The sequence below is a fragment of the Ceratotherium simum genome, chromosome 31 (assembly GCF_057802395.1).
Source record: "Ceratotherium simum simum isolate JZ-2026a chromosome 31, ASM5780239v1, whole genome shotgun sequence".
Taxonomy (NCBI): domain Eukaryota; kingdom Metazoa; phylum Chordata; class Mammalia; order Perissodactyla; family Rhinocerotidae; genus Ceratotherium; species Ceratotherium simum.
In genome coordinates, this window is record NC_141930.1 from 31,127,503 (window position 1) to 31,151,012 (window position 23,510).

The following is a 23,510-nucleotide window of genomic DNA, read 5'->3' on the forward strand; positions in this document are numbered from 1 at the left end:
TATCTTTTGGTTATGATTTGTGTGGAATATCTTTGTCCATCCCTTCACTTTCACCCTATGTGTGTCTTCAAAGCTAAAGTGAGTCTCTTGTAGGCAGGATATTGTTGGATCTCTTTTTTATCCACTCAGCAATTTTGTGTCTTTTGATTGGAGAATTCAGTGTGTTTATGTTGAAAGTAGTTATTGATAGGAAAGGACTTACTGTTACCATTTTGTTAATTGTTTTATGATGTTTTTTAGCTCCTTTGTTCATTTCTTCCCCTCTTGCTGTCTTCCTTTGTGATTTATTTTTTGTAGCGGTATACTTTAATTCCTTCCTCTTTATCTTTTGTGTGTCTACTATGTTTTTTCTTTGTGGTTGCCATGAGGCTTTCATAAAACATCTTATATATGTATAAAATAGTTTATTTTAAACTGATAACTTATCTTTAATTGCATAGTCTTTAATTGCATACAGAAACTCTACACTTTCACCCTCCTCCTCTCCCCACATTATATGCTATTGATGTCATACTTTACATCTTTTTATATTGTGCATCCATTAACAAATTATTGTAGCAATAGTTTTTTTTGTGTGTGTGAGGAAGATTGGCCCTGCACTAACATCTGTTTGCCAGTCTTCCTCTTTTGCTGAGGAAGATTAGCCCCAAGGTAACATCTGTGCCCATCTTCCTCTATTTTGTATATATGGGATGCTGCCACCACATGGCTTGATGAGCAGTGCATCAGTCTGCACCCAGGATCTGAGCCTGTGAACCTCGGGCTGCCAAAGTGGAGTGTGCGAACTTAACCACTATGCCACTGGGCCGGCCCCAGCAATAGTTATTTTTAATATTATTATTTTTTAACTTTTATACTGAAGATAAAAGTGATTTACATACCACCATTACATTATTTATGTGAATTTGTGAATTTGACTATATATTTACCTTCACCAGTGAGTTTTATCCTTTTATATGTTTTAGTGTTGTTACTTAGTGCCTTTTCATTTCAACTTGAAGATAGGCAGGTATAGTGGTGATGAATTCCCTTAGCTTTTTTTGTCTGGGAATGTCTTGATCTCTCCTTCATTTCTAAAGGACAGTTTTGCCACATATAATATTCTTGGTTGGCAGTTTTTTTTTTTCTTTCAGCATTTTGAATCTATAATCTCTCTCTCTCCTGGCCTGCAAGGTTTCTGTAGAGCAACGCACTGATAGCCTTACAGGGGTTCCTTTGTATGTGATGAGTCATTTTTCTCTTGCTGCTTTCAAGATTCTTTCTTTGTCTTTGACTTTTAACATTCTGGTTATAATGTGTCTTGGAGTAACCTTCTTTGAGTTGATCTTGCTTGGGGTCCTTTGAGCTTCTTGTACCTTGATGTCCATATCTTTCTCAAGATTTGGGAAATTTTTGGCTATTATTTCTTTAAATAAGCTTTCTATTCCCTGTCCCTGCTTCTCCTTCTGGGCCTTCCATGATGCAGATGTTCATTCACTTTATGGTGTCATATAATTCACATAGGCTTTCTTCATTCTTTTTCAGTCTTTTTTTTCTCTTTGTTCTCTAACTGGCTAATTTCAAGTGATCTGTCTTCGAGTTCACTGATTATTTCTTTTGCACGATCAAGTCTGTTGTTGAGGCTCTCTATTGCATTTTTCAGTTCTGTCATATTCTTCAGCTCCAGGATTTGTGTTTGATTCTTTTTATGGTTTCTATTTCTTTATTAAACTTGTCATTTTGTTCAGGTATTGTTTTCCTCATTTCTCTTAGTTGCCTGTGTTCTCTTACATTTCACTGAGTTTCTTTAAGTTGATTATTTTGAATCCTTTGTCAGGCAAATTGAAGATCTGCATTTCTTTAGGATGAGTCACTGGAGCTTTGTTGGTGTTCTTTGGTGGTGTCATATTTATCTGATTCTGTGTGATCTGTGTAGCCTTGCACTGGTGTCTGTGCATTTGAAGGAGCAAATACCTCTTCCAGTCTTTTGTTTGTTTGTTTGTGAGGAAGATCATCCCTGAGCTAACATCTGATGCCAATCCTCCTCTTTTTGCTGGGAAAGATTGGCCCTGGGCTAACATCTGTGCCCATCTTCCTCTACTTTATATGGGACGCCACCACAGCATGGCTTGACAAGCAGTGCGTCACTGTGCTCCCAGGATCCAAACCTGTGAACCCCAGGTCACCAAAGCAGAGTGCATGCACTTAACCGCCACGCCACTGGGCCAGCCCCACATCTTGCAGTCTTTAAAGACAGTTTTCAGCAGATAATGACCTTCTCTGGTCTGGGACTGTGGCTAAGAGGGGCTAGAACAAAGTCCCAGGACTGTTTCAGGTTTCCCAGCCATGATTGAAGTCTGCAGACCTGGCTCTGGAGGCATGGATGAGCATTTTTCCCACCAGGTCCCTGGGCAGTCTGGGCTGTTCCCTGACTGTGGCTGGAAGGGCTGGAGCCGAATATAAGGCTGTTTCAGGACCTCCTGAGATGCAGGCATGAGTGTGTCCCACTGGATCACTATGTTGGCAGATTGCTTGCAACTGCAGCTGGGAGGGGCTGGAACTGAGTATAGGGCCCTTCAAGATCTCTAGGGGTACAGCCAGCAGTCTCCTGCCAGGTCCCTGTGCCAGCAGGACTGCTTATGGACTGCAGTTGGGAGGGGCCTAGAGTTGAGTATAGGGCCCTTTCAGGATATCTAAGGGTGTAGACAGGAGTATCTCCTGCAGAGTCCCTGTGCCAGCAAGACTGTTTGGGGCCTGGCCAGGATGGGCTGGATCCCAGATACAGGACCCTTTCAGAATCTACAGTCTGACTGAGTTTGTTGATCTTACCTCCAGGGACTCCCAGAGTGCAGCAGAGGGGGGCTAGAGCTGGTTCATGGGCCACTTCAGGGTCCAGTTCAGGGTCCACAGCTGGGACTGAGGTCTATGTGCCAATTAACACATGGGTGGATGTGACTCCTCCCAGGTCCTGTGGCATATGGTGCTGGTGACAGAACCAAAGCCAAACGGGGCTGTAGCCAGATTCTCAGGGGTATGGAGCTGTTTCTGGGTCTGTAGCTGGGACCACCATTGGTGAATCAGCTGCCTGGGTGTGAGCTTGCCTTCTCAAAATAGCTCTCCCTGGACTTAGGCTGCACTGAAGTTTCACAGTCTCTTACTCCTCTCTCCAAAGCTCCCACAAAGGCCCTTCTTTCCGTGGATGTATGCCAGATTGTTGAGGAGGGGATATGTGCAAGGGATGTCTTATTCCACCATCTTGCTGACGTCACTCCCATAGCCCAGGTCTGCAGGTTTTATAGCTGTGCTCTTGTCCCTCTTGTCCCTGACCCTTCTGGACCACAAGTCTGGATATAGTTAGGGCATGACTGGAGAAAAGGTGAAGTTACAGCTACTGGAGTGGGGCACACTGATTTAGTATCAGTGGAAGGATAACAATAACTTCAGCAAAGAGAAACATCTCAGACACCGAGAGACACAGGCGAGGGAGGGACGTTGATCTTTGTCTTTCAGGGAATTGTCCTTAGAGCTTTCCTCATGAGGGAAAACACACAGATATCCCCAACTGTGGCACACCTTATGTTTAATTGACCACTGGCTGTCATCCACTGCCAGACAACTCTGCTGCAATTTGATGGCCATTTCCTTTAAACTTACTGAGAAATCTGTTGGAAACAGAAGGGATAATAGTAGCTCTTGCACCTCCCAAGGAATACAGCTGTCAACAGCTCTTTATGTCTTTACCACCCACTATCCCTCAGCCATTCCATGGGGCAGACAGATGTCACCCAGGTGGTGGCATAGACAAATAGGATAGTCCCTCCTAAAACAAGGACTAGACTCAATTATTTGATCTGAACTGGGACTTGTAAGGCTTACTATCCATCTGGTGGAAAGCCACACTGAAGGCACTGTCAACTTGTTGCCCCCCCAACTGATGAAGATCCCACTTGGGTGGCCCCAGCAATTGTAAACACTGTCTTTCCGGGGGCACCATGAGTACCCTTGGTATTGTACTTCTACATAAGTCAAGTTATACACTTATCACTTTCTTTTCTTATTCTTCATTGCTACTAAATTAGAAAATACTCACTCACTACTATAAGTTGGCAGGAATGGCTACAGACTTTAAAGGCTCCTGCAGACAGTTTTGGGTATTCAGATCTTATGTGGACCCAGACAGACTTCTCACTAAAGTCTGCTTTAGGAATTCATCAGACACTAAGCTGACCAGCCCATTCCATGTAACAGCAAGAAAAGTGAATGTTGCCACTTGTGAGAGATAGGCAAAAAGATTCCCAACCCACTCTGTGGTTTCATTCAGCCTCATAAAAGTATTTCTTTAAATTCACTTAGAGCTCATTGATGTGATTTTTAACTATAGTCCTCATTATTTTTTTCCTCTTTGAGTAAAATAAAAAATTAAGATTTGGAAAAAAATCAAACTTGCAGTAATGTATCCATTTTCATCACAATTCAGTCATCCTAAAAAATAATTTTGATATCTCAAATTTGATGTTGACATTTGGAACTGGAGATATTTCTGTTGATATTTTTAACCTATTCAAGATAATGGCTGTATCACTAAATTGCTTAAAATAATGGAAAGAATCTTTACTGGCATTATTAGTAAAAGTGCTGTCTAATGCATCATATGCTGATAAAGCCAGTAATGATCATTTTCTACTATTTAAAATAAAAATAATGCCAGTAAAGAAATTAAGTTCCTTCAAAAAAAACAAATGGCATGCTTCTGTTTGGAAAGACAGAGTCTTATACTCCCCCACGCCTTTCTTCACACAGCACTCAGTGCTTGTAACCGGATTGTATTCATACTTCTATTTCTTTCAACACTAACAATGTTAGGAGGCACATGGTTGACTTCCAGTTCATTAGTACAGTCTCTTTATCCACATAGCAGTAAGTCTCCCTGCTGCACATAACTAGTCGTCTGTCAGTACTGAGTCCAACAAACTTCTTGTCCAGATTATGCCCCACAAAGATATCAAGCACATCTCCTCCATACATGCACAGTACATATGTTAATAGCTAATGGACACCACAGACATCAGTGCAGAATCACGCAGAGGTTAAGTGCACAGACTAAACTTGCCTGCTTAGGTTCAGATCCCAGCTCTGCCACCTAGTAAACTGTGTAACCTTGGACATGTCACTTAACTTCTCTCTGCCTCAGTTTCCTCATCTGTAAATGTTAGGACTAAATGAGTTAATAAGAAATACACTTAGAACAGCACTTGGCACATAGTAAGCACTCTTTAGGTGTTTGATAAACCAATTAAACGAGTAGTTTTGTCCAACTGTAAGGGAAGTATCTGCTATCCTACACGATAGCAATTACTCCTCTTCACTGTATGTTTTTGATATTAGGTGACTTTTAACATTACTTAAAGAAATTGGGCTTTCTCTGAGAACATAATGTTTGTCATTAACTTTGTGGCAGACTTTTTTACTTTTATAAGTTTCTCGGGAGTAGAATAATTTGTACTCCCCATCACACAGCAGGAGTGTCAGAATGTTAATATCTTTTTGAATTTTGTCCCTTTCTCCATCTCAAACAGTAAAATTTATCAATTGACAAGACTTCATATCAAAAAGGAACTGGAGACTACAGGTGAATGTATTGCTGGTCCAGTGATAAACTTTCAGATACTAAATGTCATATTTCCTATCCATCATTTTCTTTCATCATACTCACATTTGTCTCAGTATGCAGATTTACATAGAATATTCAGAATGGAGTCCTGTTCCCTATTGTTTTACATATTTGTTGTTATTTTCATAACTCCTTTTGTGGTTCACAGACACACTTTTGATCCAGTAATCTGTTTTTGTAAATTCAAGTGCAGAGCATAACATAACAGCGATTGCTACCCAAATTGCAAATTTAATAATTGTCCTCAATAAATGCAAATAACAATGAAATAAACTATTCAGATGAATTTACCCTATCAACTGTACTCGCCAATTCAGTTCTTGTAAAAAACCAATAACCTTTAAGATTGTAATATGATTTCCAAAAAACACAGTTTATCATTAGTCTTACTTTTGAGATATATACTGTGTATGTGAATAAAACTGTTCCGTTACTTTGTCCTCAGAAAGCACAAAACGACCTGTGGCCCTCACAGATGCCCAGAAATCACACTTTGATGACTAGTGCCCAACACTCATCCCCGAGAGAATGTGCTCCCTTTGCATACTTGACTCAGTAGCACCAATGGTGTAGTGAGCATTGTTCCAACCATCAGAGCGTTGCAACAGCGGTATCAAAGCCACATTAAACCCTCATAGGGCTTGTGCAACTGCAAAACCCTCTCTATTCCTGGAATGCCATAGTGAAAATTTATATATTCTTTTAAAGGAGTACAACATCTAAACTGCCTTCCTATATTTGAGGAATTCCTCACCTTACAGGGCATGTGCTTCCTCCCACTGTGGAAAATAAAAATGCCAGCAGTTCACTGTCCTAAACTCCTGTACCTCTAGCCACATGCTCATGGAGTAAGCTCAGTGAATCAGATGTACCTGCCCCAGTCTCCCTACAGGAATGAGTGATAGCAGGGAGCAGGCACTCCCTTCAGGCAGCAGCGTGGCTAGGCTCCATGAGGACCGGAGGCAGTAGCACCTGGTGTCAGGGTGTGAGCAGGGTAAACTCAGGGTCAGGTGCCTCGCTGTAACAGCACCGTTGCTGGACTTACTTGGTAGCTTGACTTTGGTTCCCATCCAGCGTGGGTAGCCTTCAAGTGTAAGGTTCCCCAAGCTGTGGTTGCCTTACAGTGCCTTCTTTTGCTGCTTTAATCAGGCCTTCAGGTTTCTGTTTCTGCTGCTAAAAATACTGACTCATATAAAAGATTCCTCTCTTTTTATTCTGGCAAACCAGTATACCGCCATTAAAACAGAATGCAAATGTCCAGTTTTCTCTGCTTCCATGGTATTTGGATGTCTCTCCATTATGTAGCACTTTTCAGTTTGTACAATGAAAACCTGTTTGTGTCTCTTTCCCCCACTAGACTTGAACTCTCAAAAAGAGAAACTATATCTGACTAGGCATAGTGTTTACCACACAGCAGAGCATAATAAATGCTGAGAGAAAGAGCTACCAAAAGAACTCATGCTTGTTGTCTTAAAATGCAGACTTTTATATGAGGTAAATATCTTTATTTGCCTTTGTATAAAGCCTAGCATAGCACATGCAAATAAAAATTGACAAATTGCTTTGATGGTGGCACAAACCTTTTATCAACCAAACCTAATAGTTTTCTTTTCTAAATTTTAGTTATGAATAGTAACAAACATTCATTATAGAAAACTTGAAAAATACAGAAAAGAATAATGAAGAAAAAACAACACCTGCAACTATACAAAATAACAGTTTAGTTATTTTCAGTTTTTTGCCTCAGTGCACATATGTATTTTTTCTTCCAAAATTGTGATCATATGATATTTTTTATTTTATCTCCTGCTTTTATTCATTTGTCATGGGTATTTCCCATCTAAAATTTTTAAAAATATAATTTAATGCTACCTATAGATAAGTGTATTCCAGTTTACTCAGATCTTATTGTGGATATTTGGTGTGTTCCCAGTTTTTCATTATTACAAAAACAGAACGAACATCTTTGCAAACATTTCTGATTATTTTCTTTTTTCTGGTCCCCTGAAGTAGATTTAATGAGATAAGTACTTTTGAGACATTTAAAACATTAAATGTGGACTAATTCAGCCTCCGACTAGCAATAGGTGAGAAGACCGTCTTCACTGCCCTCTCAGCAGGGCTGTCATTTCTTTTTAACCTCTCACAGGGGAAAAACGGCACCTCGTGTTTTTAACTTATATTTTGATTACTTACATGGTTTATTAGGAATACTAGCTGCCATATTTAAGATAAACATTTTAAAAATTTGCTGTTTATATTATTATGCTCATAAGATTTTTATCATGCATAAGTTTCAGTTACCATGTAGTGAGATACATTCATTCACTTGTCGTTAGTGTTTTATTGAGCATGTGCTGTGTGCTAGGCACCGTTCTGAGGATTGCCCCATGGAGCTGAGATTCCAGTGAAAACGTTTGTGGTTTCTTCCACTGCTTTTATGCTTGGAAAGAACTTTCCCATTTAGAAATCTGGTAAATATTCTCCTAAATCATCGTTTTGTTTTTAAAAATGTTAATGGCCTTCTTCCTAATTATAAGGGGAACAAAATAGACGTGATTTCTGTGCTCATTGCTGTGCTCAAGTGCTTATAGACTCTAGAGGGTATATTGCTACATAACTCTGAAAGTATCTACTTTCATATAAACGGAATCTTAACGTGCAAGTTACATTTTTAGCGATATGTCGTGGAATCATAATGTGTTATAGCGTGATATAATTTCATTAGCCGTGAATATAACGCTGAACAATAGAAGCTTTATCGGGATATTTTATGTAACTGTATCTTATATCATAGAACTATATTAAGAGGGAAAAAGACCTTTAGAACAAACAAAAATAGTGCTGTGCTTTTTAAGATATTTAAAGTTTACTCTAAAATTACATTTCTCTGTTTCACCAGCTGGTACATTCCTTAAATGTTCTTGCCAGTATTGAGCTTGTTAATCATGTATTATAATATTCTAAGTCTTTAAAGCTTAACATGCTGTTGACTCAACTTATTTTGAAATATGGTTAGCAAAGTTCTCCCTATTAGACAATGGCTAATAAACAATGCACTCGAATCTAGTTCTAAATTAAATCATCCAAATGTCTTGTCTTTTTAATGATGTCTTGTTTTAATCTGCCAACTGGAAAGATTCTTTTCTCACTTTTTTCAAGCATTCATGATTTTGGACATCTGTATAATCTGAAAGTAACTGGCGGTTCAGTTGCTTCTTAAATTTAGAAGACAAGAAATATGTTTATTTTATAGCAGTGAGTGTCAGTGGAGTGGAGATGGTCCATCCCTCCGTGAGACCTGTTGGAATCTCTGGGGTGGAGGGCAGTAACCTGTATAGTTTGAAAATGAACGCTTAATAAATAAATATAATAATAAATTATTAAAAGCAAAACTTAAAAATGTTCTTGCCTGGTGGTAATATGAGAAGATATTGTAAGGAGTAAGGTTTTAAAATGTCAAAAAAAACTACGTTCTAGAAGGCGAGGCAGTACATTTGTTGTGAGGATCACATGAGATAAATATGAAGCACTTAGCATAGTACTCAACATGTATAAAACTGTTATCAGGATTATTATTATCATCATTGTAGATGGTGTGTGATCTCTTTATGCTTTTTAAATTTGTCATATTTTACACATCTATGGCAGCTTTGTGAGGTTATACTTACTCATAGTCGATCCATAAATAATATGGATTCTAGATTTGTTAATTTGCCAACTTGTTAAAATTTCTTTTCTACCCCCCACATCAGTACTCATGCTTTCGCAATCATTTGTGGATGTGTGCAGAGCAGGGCTAAGTTTGAGTGCCTGACGCACACATACATTCCCAGAAGTCAAACGAGGCGATGCTTGCCTTCTTGTTTTAGCTCTTGTAGTATAAACAAGTATTCCTTATGTGATCTATTTAGTGCCCTGTTTTTTGCATTTTTGTGTGTTTTGTTGGTGATTTCACTGTTTAAAATGGCCCTCGAGCATGGTGCTGAAGTGCTGTCTAGTGTCCTAAGCAAAAGAAGGCTGTGATTGCCCTACGGAGTAAATGTATGTATTGGATAAGTTTCCTTCAGGCATGAGTTGTAGTGCTGTTGGCTGTGAGTTCAGTGTTAATGAATGAACAATATACATTAAATAAGGTGTCTTTAAACAGAAACACACAAAAAACAAGGTTATGTATTGATTGGTTAATGAAAATGTGACCAGAGGCTGCAGGAACCTAACCCTGAATATCCCCTAGGAGTTGCAGTGTTCGCTAAATCATTGTTCATGGCAACTGTGTAGAACATACCTACTGTGAATAATGCGAATCAACTGTATGTCCGTGTATTGGAGGTATCCAGAAGGGTTCCAATAAATAATTCCCCTCCTGCCTGCCTGAGTTCCAAATTTTCTTGAGAAACATGACAAAGGAGATAACAGAGGCCAAAATAGAATCCTTACTGATAAAGCTGATATTGAAGAATGTGTTGTGTGTAGATAGATGGCCTTCCTAATACTGAACCCCAGAACTGGACTAACCCATAGTCCCAGGTAGCACTGGACTGATGTGGAAGAGAAAGGAGGGAGTGGATCTGTGGATGCTGGATTCCTGCTTCCAAACTCACCAATCACAGAAGTCCCCTCTGAGAGGAGTAAGCGAGGGCAGAGGAAGACAGCAGTGTTGCCCTAAACAGCTGGGGTAAGATGCCAGCCCCGCCAGCCCCCTCAAAGTAGCTCATAGGTACTAACACCAGATTGGTTGCATGAGCAGTTTGTGGTGAAATAAGAATGACTTTATGTTTGTTCTCCAGAATCCCATTAAAATTTATTCAGTGATAGGAATCTTTCGTGCCTTTGAATGAAAACCTTGGCGGGCCTCATTACTTTTTTTCTCACTCTAGATAACAGCCCTATGGTCATTTTGAATTACAAAAGGGGTTTAGTCCGAGATATCTATAGCCCTTCTCACTACTTATTCAAAAGTAGGACTTCTCTCCCTGTTATCCCTAATGCCCTCTGCAGGGGAGGGCTTGATCCTGTCCCTTCCTGGCTCTGCTTCCCTGAGCTTACCTACTGTGGCCTGAGTCTCCCGGAGGCCGATGAATAGGGAAGGAGGAGGTGACGGGGAGAAGCAGGGCTTTTCTTACTTGCTGGCTGTGAGTGCTCTCGCCCTGGTGGATGTCTGAATCTGATCATTTCTCTTGGGAACACTTTTTTGGGTTCATTGGAAGCATCTTTTCTGGGCCATCTAACTGCAGCACCCATAGCTTGGGGTGAGCCATTTGTTGTGTTTTGTCTGGCTCATGGTGACACTCAAAGTCCTTTGCCCCCCAGGCTCTGGGAATGTAGGCTGATCTTGACACAGCCCCCTCTACCTGGCTGCTACAGGTTGCTGTGACCTCTCAGGCTTATGCCACTCTCAGTCACCAGGCCGCTGTCCTCCCTACTGCAGGGAATACACACTGTCTCTGTGTGTGATTCCCTTGGCGTGGGGTAGAAGGCATCACCACCTTTTTCTTCTCTGTGGGGCAGCGACCTTCAGCGTGGCCCAGTGCATATCACAGAAGACTCACAAATCATCCTTCCCCTCCCTGAATCCTTTAATGTTTGAAATAGAATTCCCTAAGGGGATTAAGAATGGTTAGAGTTGTTTGTAAATTCTGCGTGCGATGTTCTATCACAGTTTCACTTGAGTGTCTCATATCTGTTGATTTGGCGTCTCCCTTGAAACTGAGGCAGAAGGAGTTCGGTATTATTATCCTGTTATGTACATGTATACATATCAGTTTCAACAGTTTCAAAAAACTAACATGATTACAAAGATGTTGGGTAAACTGATGTTGAGTTAAATAAATCATTAGCTCGGGCAGATCAATGTTTCCTAGTGTGGCAATGAATAATTCTAAGCACATGTGAGAAAAAGGCATCTTGGAGCTTCTGACTTTCTTTTTCCTGAATGTTACTCCTGATTTGTATCTTTTTCTTTTAAATCTCTATTCTCTATCATTTCTCCCGATGGCCATCCTAGGCTACTCACAACTCTTAAACGAGTTAACAACAGAAAGTGCTAAAACAAGTACCTGGCAGATAGTAGATGCTATGTAAATGTTTACTGTTGTTATTATTTAGAATTCCAGTGATAGTATGCTACAGCAGTTGAGGGAGAGTTATCCTCAGGCAGTTTTGCTGCGGTAAAGGTCTATCTTTTTTGAAACCTTACTTGTCTTTTAACGAATGATATTTTGACAAAAAGAGAAACTGGACAATGATAGATATTTTTATTAATATAGTAAATATTAATATAATAATATAATTAATAGATAGTTGATGAGTGCCTTCTGTCTTGAGCCCTGGGAACATAAGGTAAGCAAAACTATGCATAGTTTGGCCCTCATGAGTCTTCTTGTATAATGGTGAAGACAAATTTAATACTTTTAAAATAATCATTCAGATATAAAATTGCAACTCAGGTGAATACAATGAAGGAGAGAGACATAGTGCCATGACAGGGGCATATTAGGAGATTAATGTAATCTGGATACAGAGAAGCCTTCCCTGAAGAAGGGACAGTTGAGTCAAGATCTGAAAGATGAACAGAAGTTATCTACATGAGGAGTTATCTACATGAGGAGGAGTGGGAATCTTGTAGGAGAGAAAACAGTGTGTGCCAAGATCCTGTGGCTGGAGGACCTGAAGACGGCCAGTGGAGTCAGAGCGCAGAGAGCACAGGCTGTGGACCGTGCTCCGTGAAGCTAGGCAGGGGCTTCCAGTCAGACTGTGAAGGGCCTGGTCAGCCGTTGTTTTAAGCAGGGAAAGTGCTATTCAGATTTTTGGAAAGATCATTTTGACTACAGTGAGAGAAGTGGATTGAAGGCGAGCAGCCCCTGTATCCTCAGCATCACAGTCATCAAAGCAGTAGACATGGGCTTACCGTCCTGCAGAGACGTGGGCTTTATGTCCTTCAGTCTTCACAGCAGCACCGTGAAGGAGGTGTCCTTGTTATTCTCATTTGGCGGGAAGGAATTTACTTGATTAAATGACTTATTGTAACATATCTGATAAAGAGCAGAGCTGATATATTAGATAAGGCAATGTTTAAAAGCACAGTAGCTGGCTCATAACAAGCTCTCAATTAATGTTTGATTGTAATTATACTGTACTTGTTTTCCCTCAATTCAATACATTTTTTAAAAAATGCTTTAAAACATAAAATATAAAAAGGTATACAGATACCTTTTCTCTCACCCCTGACTCCCATCCACCCATCTGCAAGGTTGTCTTAAACCACCAAAAGCCCTATTGCATTAAGGTGTCACTTGGCACTGACTGTGTAGTAGTGATATCGCACATCAGACAGTACAGACCAGAGAACCCACACTGTTGTGCTGGGGTTGAGACTCGACAGCTCTGTCTTCAGCCACACCCGTGCAAAGGAACAGAGAGCTTCTTTCCATTCATGAAGCAAATAGCCATTTTCACTCTACTTTTGCATCTGGAGTAACTGAATTTTTCAGGCTGTTGGTGGGTGCAATGTTAGAAAGCAATGTTGTCGGTTGTCTTTGTGCTCTTGACATAGGAATTTTCTTCTCTTTGTCACTGCGCAGGAGATCATGTGGCATATTCCATCATTACAAGAAAGGGCAGATATCTTAAAAATCAATAGCGTTCTTCAGGAAATTAACATGGCTTCTACTGGGTGCCTTTTTGTTTGTTTGTTTGTTTATTGCAGTAACATTGGTTTATAACATTGTATAAATTTCAAATGTACATCATTGTACTTCTATTTCTGCATAGATTACATCATGTTCACCACTCAAATACTAATTACAACCCCTCACCACACACATGTGCCGAATTATCCCTTTCGCCCTCCTCCCTCCCCCCTTCCCCTCTGGTAACCACCAATCCAATCTCTGTCTCTATGTGTTTGTTTATTGTTGTTATTATCTACTGCTTAATGAAGGAAATCATACGGTATTTGACCTTCTCCCTCTGACTTATTTCACTTTGCATAATACCCTGAATGTCCATCCATGTTGTCACAAATGGCTGGATTTCATCGTTTCTTATGGCTGAGTAGTATTCCATTGTGTATATATACATCTTCTTTATCCATTCGTCCCTTGATGGACACTTAGGTTGCTTCCAAGTCTTGGCTATTGTGCATAACGCTGCAGTGAACACAGGGGTGCATGTATCTTTACACATTGGTGTTTTTTAACTCTGTGTTCCTTGCTATCTGCGTCCTAGCCCCATCTTTCTCACAGCACGGCAACTGGTGGACTTAACCTGATATTATTACAGATGTTAGATGGTGTTCAATATACTGATTTTAAGTGAGCCAGAAATACTAGTAATAAGAAGTTAATACTCAACTACCTAGAAAACTGTAATCTAGAATAGTACAACGGTCTGTGAGATATCCAGGTAGATGATATTTGCCTTGATTAGGACATGAGAATAACAATTGGATTTATCATTAGGAATTCAAAAGAGAAAATATTTGAATACTTTAAATCTGTGATTTGGAGAAAATGATATAAAAAGATGTGTGTTGGTTTACTTACCTATTTTGTAACTTTTCTTTGTAAAATCTCCTGGCACTTCGGAATTTAGGCTTTCTGCTAACAGCATGAGTTTGAAAGTAGTTGCAGTATCTTCTTAACATGGCTTCTCTTCCACAGGGTTATTGAACAGCTTGGTGGGAAACAGCTGGTCATGAACCACATGCACCACGAAGACCAGCAGGTTCGCTACAACGCTCTTCTGGCTGTGCAGAAGCTCATGGTGCACAACTGGTACGTGCCAGCTTTTTCTTCCTGCTCACACACTGATTTGTGAGATCTCACTCGCCCATTCCTAAAGTTCTTATGTAAATGCTCTGATGAACGATAGTTTTCTAAATCAGTGATTTAGATTAAATATCTAGAAGTACGTTTTAGCAATTCAGAGCAATGACGTGATTAAAAAAAACCCAACTGCATTAATGTTCTGAAGAAATGTGTATTCAAATTACTAATATCAAAAACAACTCCAGAAGTAACTAAAAGGACCCTTGTGACAGAAGTGAGTCAGTCTTTTTTCGAGTTGAATGGAATCCAGCTGGACTACTGATTAGAGACTCCACAGTTTTGCAAAGTTTGTAACTATTGAGTTTATGGTTAACCTGAATGGATTTTACCAGTTCACATGAAATCACTAAAAGCTGATTGATCAATTCAGATTCAACTCGCACATTTCATTCGTTATAGCCTTTTGCTTTTGACATAACTAAAGTCCTATTTTTCTTTTGTTGTTTTTATTCTTTAAGAATTATTGACCTTTTTGTACCCACTTAAAACAAGATAAATTAGAGAGTGACTACTTAGATAGACGGGTGAGCCATTGTGTACGTGATAGACAAACAAGGAGTCCCTTTGCCATGACCGTTCTTAGCTGTAGGTTGGAGGCTCAGTGCCTTCAGCACTCTTCTGAACAGGTCGGATGCCTCTCTATTCCCCATTCTTTGGAAGGATGCTCTGGTGTTGGACTGTTTTTTTTTAAGGCAAACAAACAAATGTACATTGCCTATAAATGACAATAATGCTACCAGTACTTCCAAAGGAAAGAATTAGAATGTATTAGAATGCATACAGTTGAAAGATGTGGGCAAATACAGGATAGGAGACTAACCAGGAGTACTGCTGTGGCATTCGTATTAAATATTATGATCTTGCCGCTTAAGCACTTTTCTCGTAAATACTGAAATTTATGCATGCTTTCAACGACTACTTCATGAGCACTTACTTTGTACCCTGTTAGGTTAAGTGCTGGGCTATAGATATGGTGGAAGTGGGTGCAGCTTTACATGGGATGATTGGAGAAGGACTTTCTGAGTAGGTGACAATGGCCAAGCTGAGACAGTAACGATAAGGAACCAGTTGCACAGCTCAAGCATTTCAGGTGGAGGGAATGAGAGGGGAAAAGACCATGAGGCGGGAATGAGCTTGGCTTCTTTAAAAGCAATGTCTGGAGACATATTTGGATGTGACCACTGGGGGTGGTGGTGCTTTTGGCACCTAGTGGACAGAGAGAGGCCAGGATGCTGCTGTGCATCCTACAACACACAGACAGTGCTCACAACAAGAAACTGTCCTGCCCAATATGTCAATAGCGCCAAGGTTGAGAAACTCTAATTTGAAGGGCAGTATGAGGCCAGCATGAGAAAAGATGGAGGAGAGGTTGGCAGGGATCTGATCCTGTAGGATCTTGTAGGCTCTTGTTTGACTCTTACTTTTATAAGATGAGTTGAAAACCATTGAAAGATTTTTTAACGGGAATGACAAGATTTGCTTTATGTTTTAAAATGATTGCTTAGGCTACTCTGTGGAGAATGGATTGTACAGGGGTAAGTGTGTACCTGAAAAGACCATTTTAGTTAGGTTCTCATTGTGGTCTGGAGTGGAGATGGTTAGTGGCTTGGACTAGAACAATAAAAGTTGAGATAACAGGGACCAGGCCCGTGGCCTAGCGCTTAAGTTCGACACACTCCACTTTGGCAGCCCATGTTTGGTTCCCGGGCGTGGACCTATACCACTCGGTGGTGGCCATGCTGTGGCAGTGGCCCACATACAAAATAGAGGAAGATTGGTGCAGGTGTTAGCTCAGGGCGAATCTTCCTCAGCAAAAAAAACGAAAAACAAAAAACAAAAAAAAAACAGTAGCGGAGATAAGAAGTAGATGGACTTGGGATAAATTTCAGAGCTAGTTGCTGGCAGCGCTTGATGGACTGAAAGCATTTTTACTTTTTTCATATCTGCAGTGCAAGAAGTACGGGATCAAAGCAAGGGTACTCAAAAATGGTTTTTATCTATTTAGCAGGAAGAAGAACTTTCAAGTCTATCAGTAAATATAGAATACTCCACGGGATTTCCCTCCTTGTTTCACTTTACCCCAAGCTGCATTTTTCAACATAAATGAATTATTTAGAAATTTTATATCTCTTGGTTTATGTCTCTTTCATGAAATTAGTGTAAAGACTGTTGGCACTTAATAGAGTTTGAGGCTGTTGCAACCAGTGAGCTTGTATTTGTCAGATGTTTTTCGCAAGTTTCTGTGAAGCAGTTTTATTTTCCTTTTTTGTTGAAATTAGGGTTGCTGAAGTATAATTCTTGTTTTGCTAAAAAACAATTTCATTTTCATAGTTCTTTCTCATGAAGAATTTGTTGTTGGGTTTAGCTTTTTTTTTTAATGTGTATTTCTGATGTGAAAGAAAAGATGGATATGAAATAGGATGTTGACCTTTTCCCTTTGCCAGTGGAGAAAGTTTTTTGGTTAAGAACTTTTGTTATTCAAAAGCTCATGCATTGAAGATGAAACATTTAAAATTTGAATTTTTTCCTTGAGTTTAGGAACCTGATTTAGTCTCATAGTATATTTTTCAATGATTACAAAAGGAAAAGTACATGTGTTTATAGCCAGAAACTGGTTTATTTGCTCTTTATCATTCAGTAGGTGAGGAGATAATATCCTTCCCCTCCTCTCTAATTATGTGCCAAGCTATTTTAACTTTAATGTCTTAATTATGATAAATCCCCTTTGATGGAGAAACTTAGTGTCAGTGTTTTCCTGTACTTTTTATTTTATAAAGGAATTTTCATATGAAGAAAGATTAGAATTCACACGTTACCTATATATTTTGTTGTGATATACATTTTATGGCTCTTTGTGCCAGAGAATGAAAATTGCTCAAGTAATAGCAGTTTATTTCAACATCAGATTAATATGAGACCAGAGTACCATTTGGAAAGTAAATCTTCTGCAAAGTTACTCCCAAATGTAAAAGGATTTTGAATCAATATCTTTATGCAGATAACCAAGTTGTCTTTATTAAATCATGCTGGTAAAGACTGCCTTTCTACTTACCTAAAATAAAGGCTTTTTTACCTAAAATATGGTACTGATGTTCCAAAGATGTTTTACACCAAATAAAAACATGAGAACAGAGTGGACTTTGTTTCCTCTTAGCGATTTGTTTGTTTTGATTTAATTAAAATGAAGTTTTATTAATGATGCATTTTAGTACTAACTCAGTGAAATAAATTTGTTGAAAACAATTAAAATATAATCGTAGACAAAAGGGAATGAAAGTCTGCCTGAGTGGCAACAGCATCCGAAGGTTTTCATGACAATTTTGCACGTTATCTGTAGTCATTGTTTTGTTCCTAGGTCATGCTTTCAGATTTCCAGCACACTCCTTATTTTCTTTTACTTTTCTAACATAAATGATTTTTAGATTTTTGATATAGCATTATTCCTAAGTTTCTGTTTTTTAGACTAAATTATAATTTTGGACATAGTAAAGTTAACATTTGTTTTTTACTGCAGGGAATATTTTTTTTGTTTTACGTACAAGTTTAAAATTGCATTTTGAGTATAAATTGGATACTTAATGAAATCATAGAACTGGGCTGTCTGTGGATCTTGATTTTGGTTCTGCTTTAAGGAATTAAATATTACATTTCTTTATAATGTAAACATGGGTTTATCTCTGGTTTCTATAACGTGGATTATAGAGTTATGTATCATGGGAAAATACTTATTTCTTTTTTGTGATTTCACGATTGATTTCAAAATTATTTCCGTGAAATGCAGTATTAGAGTAGCCAGTGTTTCTCCCCTTCCCCTTGACATCTGTATTTACAAGGAATAGTGGATTACAGATAACCCTAACTGATGTAGATGGGGAGTGGTGGGGAGCAGAATGGAGTTGCTAGGGAGGCAGGGATGGTTGGCACACACTGGTGTCCCTCAGTTCAGGAGGCCTCGAGCAGGTCATACCTACTCCCAGCCCTTCTAAATGACACACGCAGCTCTCTGATCTTCCCATCCCACTGTGCATTCCTGGCATGTCCCTTGTTCTTTTGAGCAGTGCTGAATTTTTATATTCATAAATTTGGCAAAATATGTAAACAATGACAACTTACTCTAGAGAACTTTTCTATATACCCTCAATTTATACTTTATAATTTAACATCATAAAATGTCATCATTTTTCTCCTACAGAATGATTTTAAGTGTAATCAACCTCTAATTCAGAAGCAGCAATATGTGCATATGGACAGCTCAGGACTTCAGGAAAGAAACACTGAATTTTGTAGGTAGAGGATCTCATGTAGAATTTTCTATTTGTTTCTAGATTCTTTTTCAACTTTTTTCAAGCAGAATAATAAGTTATAAGACTCTCTCTAGATCTATTATGTGTAGGTAAATAATATAACAGAGAAGAATTCATGAAGCCAAGGGTATGGGTGATACTGCTTTGTTCTCTCATGTTTATATCTGCTTAGGATATTTTAGTTATTCTGTAAGTACATAGCCATAAATACAGTGATTAAGATAGTTACTTGGGGACTGAATTGAAGAAAAAAAACTCTTTTGTAAGTTTTAACCTCTTAGTGTTAATAATCATGTTACTAAAACATTATATTTAATTTTTAATAAACATGTAACCTTTCTAGATTTAATATTTTCCAGAATTAATTTACAAAATTTTGGTCTTTCTTTGGGTGCCTAGAATTTTCCACATTATTCTTATATTTTTAGTGGAGGAATCTTTGAAAAATGTCTTTAATGTCATGTGTATTGTGTACTTTTCAAAAACAAATATAACTTGATTACAAAAAAAATCAAAACCCATTCCAAGTAAAGAAGAATTCTTTATAGGTGTTGTTTCATTATCAGTGGAACAACTCACGGTCTCCCAGTCTGAAGTTGCTTCTGCTTTGCTAGTTAGGGATGTTTTGAGGCTGTACTTACTTGTTATTTTTCTGGACACTATCACTTAATTACAATTGACTTGGAAATGCCAGCATAACATAGGTTTTAGATTTTTGCAGTATTAGCCTAAATAAACATTTGAAAGAGGTGGATAATGAGTATTTTGACAGTAAAAGAAAATAAAACCACTAAGCGATAATAAAGTCTATGTACTTTATAATTAAATAAAAAATCAAATGCAGATTTCACACATAGATGCATGTGACTAAGGTGTAAGTATCAGTGGATCAAGTTCGTGTTGTGGTTTTGTTTGATTAGGATTGGCTTCTTAGACAAACAGATGCCTGAATTGGGTTTTGAAGGATCGGTTAAGCATAGACAAAAGAAAAGTGTTGGCTAGTAAGGAGAGGCAGAGAAAAATGAACTAACTTCCTTTGTTTTTAAATGTTTTCTCTTCTTTCCCTTTTAGTGGACAGGGCAGTTATATTTGTGGTCACATGACTATTTCATTTCATGGGCTTCTTGTGTGTGTGTGTGTTTTAAATAATCAAATAAACCTCAATAGAGTATGCAAAAATTAATTAAGTAAAAATTAAGCAAACTATATTTGCTCACCTAAGAAATATAATTGTTTTTTAGTTATTTTCTTAGTTTCCTTTTATGTATGTCACCCAGATGTTACATGTTGATGGGGAAAAAAAATGGGTAACAGAAATGAGTTGACAAGTTTTTGTGACCACTGAATATTTGAGGAATTGACTAAAAAAAATGGTAATAAGCCTGTCTTCTTAAGAAAGACACCTTTCGATGTAATATTCTTTAATTGAATTTTAATTAAATTTACATTTTAAGAGAATTATGCAGTGATACACTAGGTACCTACCCTAAATTTAAACCCCCTTGTATGAGGTAAATGAAGTTTATCACCAGTCCTTACTTACATTTTTAAGAATGAATTAGTAAAAGTGTACCAAAGTGTTAGTACAAGGACCAAAGGTTTACCTAAAATACCATATGTCTTACACGTGCACAGTATCAAAGCTCTAGAACATTTCCCTGTACTTCTGGGACCTTCAGAAGCTTCTTGCCTCATTTTCCTTAAGGGTTAGGCATTTGTAGATGCTTGAAACAAAAACAGTCTTTTGGATGACAGTTTTTCCTACCTTGCTAAACGACTCAGAGCTATCTTATGAGAGAACATTTTAGCGTTTGGATCAAACAGTGTGCTGTTCCATTTGTATCCAGTTAATGTCCCAGTGGTGGAAGTGTTTACTTTTATCTCTGTGATTAGCCCTCTCAGCTGTAATTTAGGCATGGACAGGAATACTTATTGGATACTTTATAATGTGCTAAAGTAGAGAAATCTGAAGTAGAAAATAAAGGCATAGCACATAGGTTCAATGCGGCATCATGACGGCTATGGCAGAAGGGTGAATAGGTGTCATATGAGCTTGGGAACTGTGCCTCATCCACCCTGGGCCTTCAAAAGGGAAGATTTCCTGAAGTGACACTTGGACTGAGTCTTAAGGATCAAGAGGAGTTGTTTGAGGATGAGGGGAGAGTATAGGAAGAACTTCTAAGCACGGGCACTCTGGAAGCATGCTGTATGTGGGAAGCCACAGCAGTGTCTCCAGAACCGAAATTTGGGAGTCTGGGAGTGGCTGAACCAGTGCTAAACGGCCTTTCAAGTAATGTACACTGTCTTAATATTTCAGGAAGATTTAACATAATCACAGTAATCTGAATATCAATTTATTTCTTTTAGGACTTTTTTTTTCAAGTAAGGGATTTATCTTTCTAATGTAATGTGAACTGTACGTGTTGGCAAGTCCACAGCTGGCACAGCAGCTCAACGAGGTCATAAAAGATCCAGGATCCTTCAGGCTTCCTTCTCCCCTATCCTTAGGATGTAGTTTTCATCCTCCTGGTTGCAATGGAAAAGGGAAGTGTGAAAAGAAAAAAGTTTTCTTTTTTTTAACTTTTTAATTGGAAAGAATTTCAACCACTGAAACGTTGCAAGAATAGTACTTTCTTTTCGCCTAGATTCACCAGTTGTTGACATTTTGCCACATTTGTGTGTTCTCTCTATTTCTGAACTATTTGAGACTAAGTGGCAGACGTTATGACCTTTCAACCCTAAATCCTTCAGCACGTATCTCCTAAGAACAGGGAAATTTTCTTATATAACTGTGGTACCGTGATGCAGTACTACAATATGTAGCTCATATTCAGATTTCCTGTCTGTTGTTTATACTGTTGTCTGTAGCAAATATTTTTTGTCCAATCCAGGACCATACATTGCATTTAGTTATCATGTCTCTTTAGTCTCCTTTAAATAGAACAGTTCTTTGGTCTTTCTTAACATTGATATTTTTAAAGACTACAGGCCAGTCGCTTTGTAGAATGTCCCTCAATTTCAGTTTACCTGATGTTTCTTCCTGATTAGATTTGGGATATGCATTTTGGACAGGAACACCACAGAATTGATGTCACATCCTCAGTTTTTCTGTCAGGAAGCTCTTGAGTCAGTCTGCCCTGTTATTGGTGGTGTTAACTTTGATCACTTGCTTAAAGTGGCATCTGTTAGGTTTCTTCACTGTAATGAACTTTTTTCTCCTTCATAATAATCTGTGGGGAGGTATTTTGAGAGTGTAAATACTTGTTGAGTTTCCCAACAACGTTTTACTCATTTTTTAGCATCCATTGGTATTTCTTGCCTGAGTCACTTATTACTATAAAGATGCAAAATACCTTTTGGGATTTTATTTTTTATTGGTGTAGTGCCTTTTGAGTCAGCAGTCTGTTCATCAATGCATAGGAAACTGAATCTTAAGGGATAATATAACAATCAGTAAAGAATCTTGTCTGGGTTGTGTTGGGATACTAGAGGAGGAAGAGAAAGTGGTAAGGCGTTTTGCATTTCAGGAATTAGCTCCGTTTCTTCTTTCCTTCTCGCACCTAAGTACTGTTTGTAAGTTTCACTTCAGGTAGTGATCTTGAGAAAAATGTGACTCAGTACCAGCTTCCTATCTCAGTTATGAGTTTCTGAAAATGACATATCTCTTTTTTTTTTTTAAATTAATTAATTTTTTTTTTTTTTGAGGAAGATTGGCCCTGCACTAACTTCTGTTGCCAATCTTCCTCTTTTTCTTTTTTCTCCCCAAAGCCCCGGTACATAGTTGTATATCATAGTTGTAGAGTTGTAGCCCTTCTATGTGAGACACCGCCTCAGCATGGCTTGATGAGCAGTGAGTAGGTCCTCGCCCAGGATCCCAACCGGTGAACCCCGGGCCGCCGGAGTGGAACGTGTGAACTTAACCGCTACGCCATCGGGCCAGCCCCTGAAAATGACGTTTCTTTGATCTCTTCTAGAGTGTGTTTATGATAGATGTTATGAAGTTATTCGAAAAATGTCTCCTAACTATGCTTTTCATCAGAAGTTAGTACTAGAGGTTTTATTTGGTACACCAAGAGTGAGTGTTCTCCAACATTAATACAATTTTAAGGAAGTTAATCATAAGGTATTTAGATTACTGCAGACACTTGTTTTCTCCAGTTGTTAGACATATAAATGAATGAGTCTTATTTGGTAAGGTGATTATATGCTCATGGTTAGTTTGTTAGTAGTGTTAGTAAAACAGCATAATTTTGAGACTCTTCTTTTTTCTTTTGCCTAATTTTGTTCTGCCTACATAAGAAAATTGTGTGTATATATGTATGTGTATATACATATAGACATACCTATTTTATAAGATATTTTTTTGCATATTCTGCATGTTTAAAATCAGAAACATCCAGTTTGTCATGTTTTGACAACCTACAGCAATTTTACTATTTTTCTCTCAAAACAGATAAGTTATTTTACGTAAGAATATGTGTTCTAATTTATTAACTTACGTTTTTGGTAAAATTGAAGGGATGGTAAAAATTTATCCTTAAACGATAATTAATAAAAAATCTTTGCAGTGTTTTTATAGATTATTAGTAGAAGCTGCACATTTAAATAGAAGCTATACAAGAAATAATGTAAATGATAAATTTATAGAAACAAATTAGTGACCAGATGGTTCTACCAGAACAAAACAGGAATGTAATTGGTTCTACCAGTGAAAGAATACCTTAG

The 23,510-nt window shown here is 38.3% G+C and overlaps 1 protein-coding gene across 4 annotated transcripts in view; it reads left to right on the forward strand.

The window, feature by feature from the left end:
• ATP6V1H (ATPase H+ transporting V1 subunit H) overlaps positions 1–23,510 on the forward strand; it is a 117,221-nt gene that overhangs the window by 71,429 nt on the left and 22,282 nt on the right. For all 4 annotated transcript variants that reach the window (XM_087420568.1, XM_087420571.1, XM_087420570.1 and 1 more), the window contains one exon: positions 14,314–14,427. In XM_087420568.1, the coding sequence (XP_087276694.1) occupies positions 14,314–14,427 (114 nt within the window). The remainder of the gene's footprint in view (positions 1–14,313; positions 14,428–23,510) is intronic.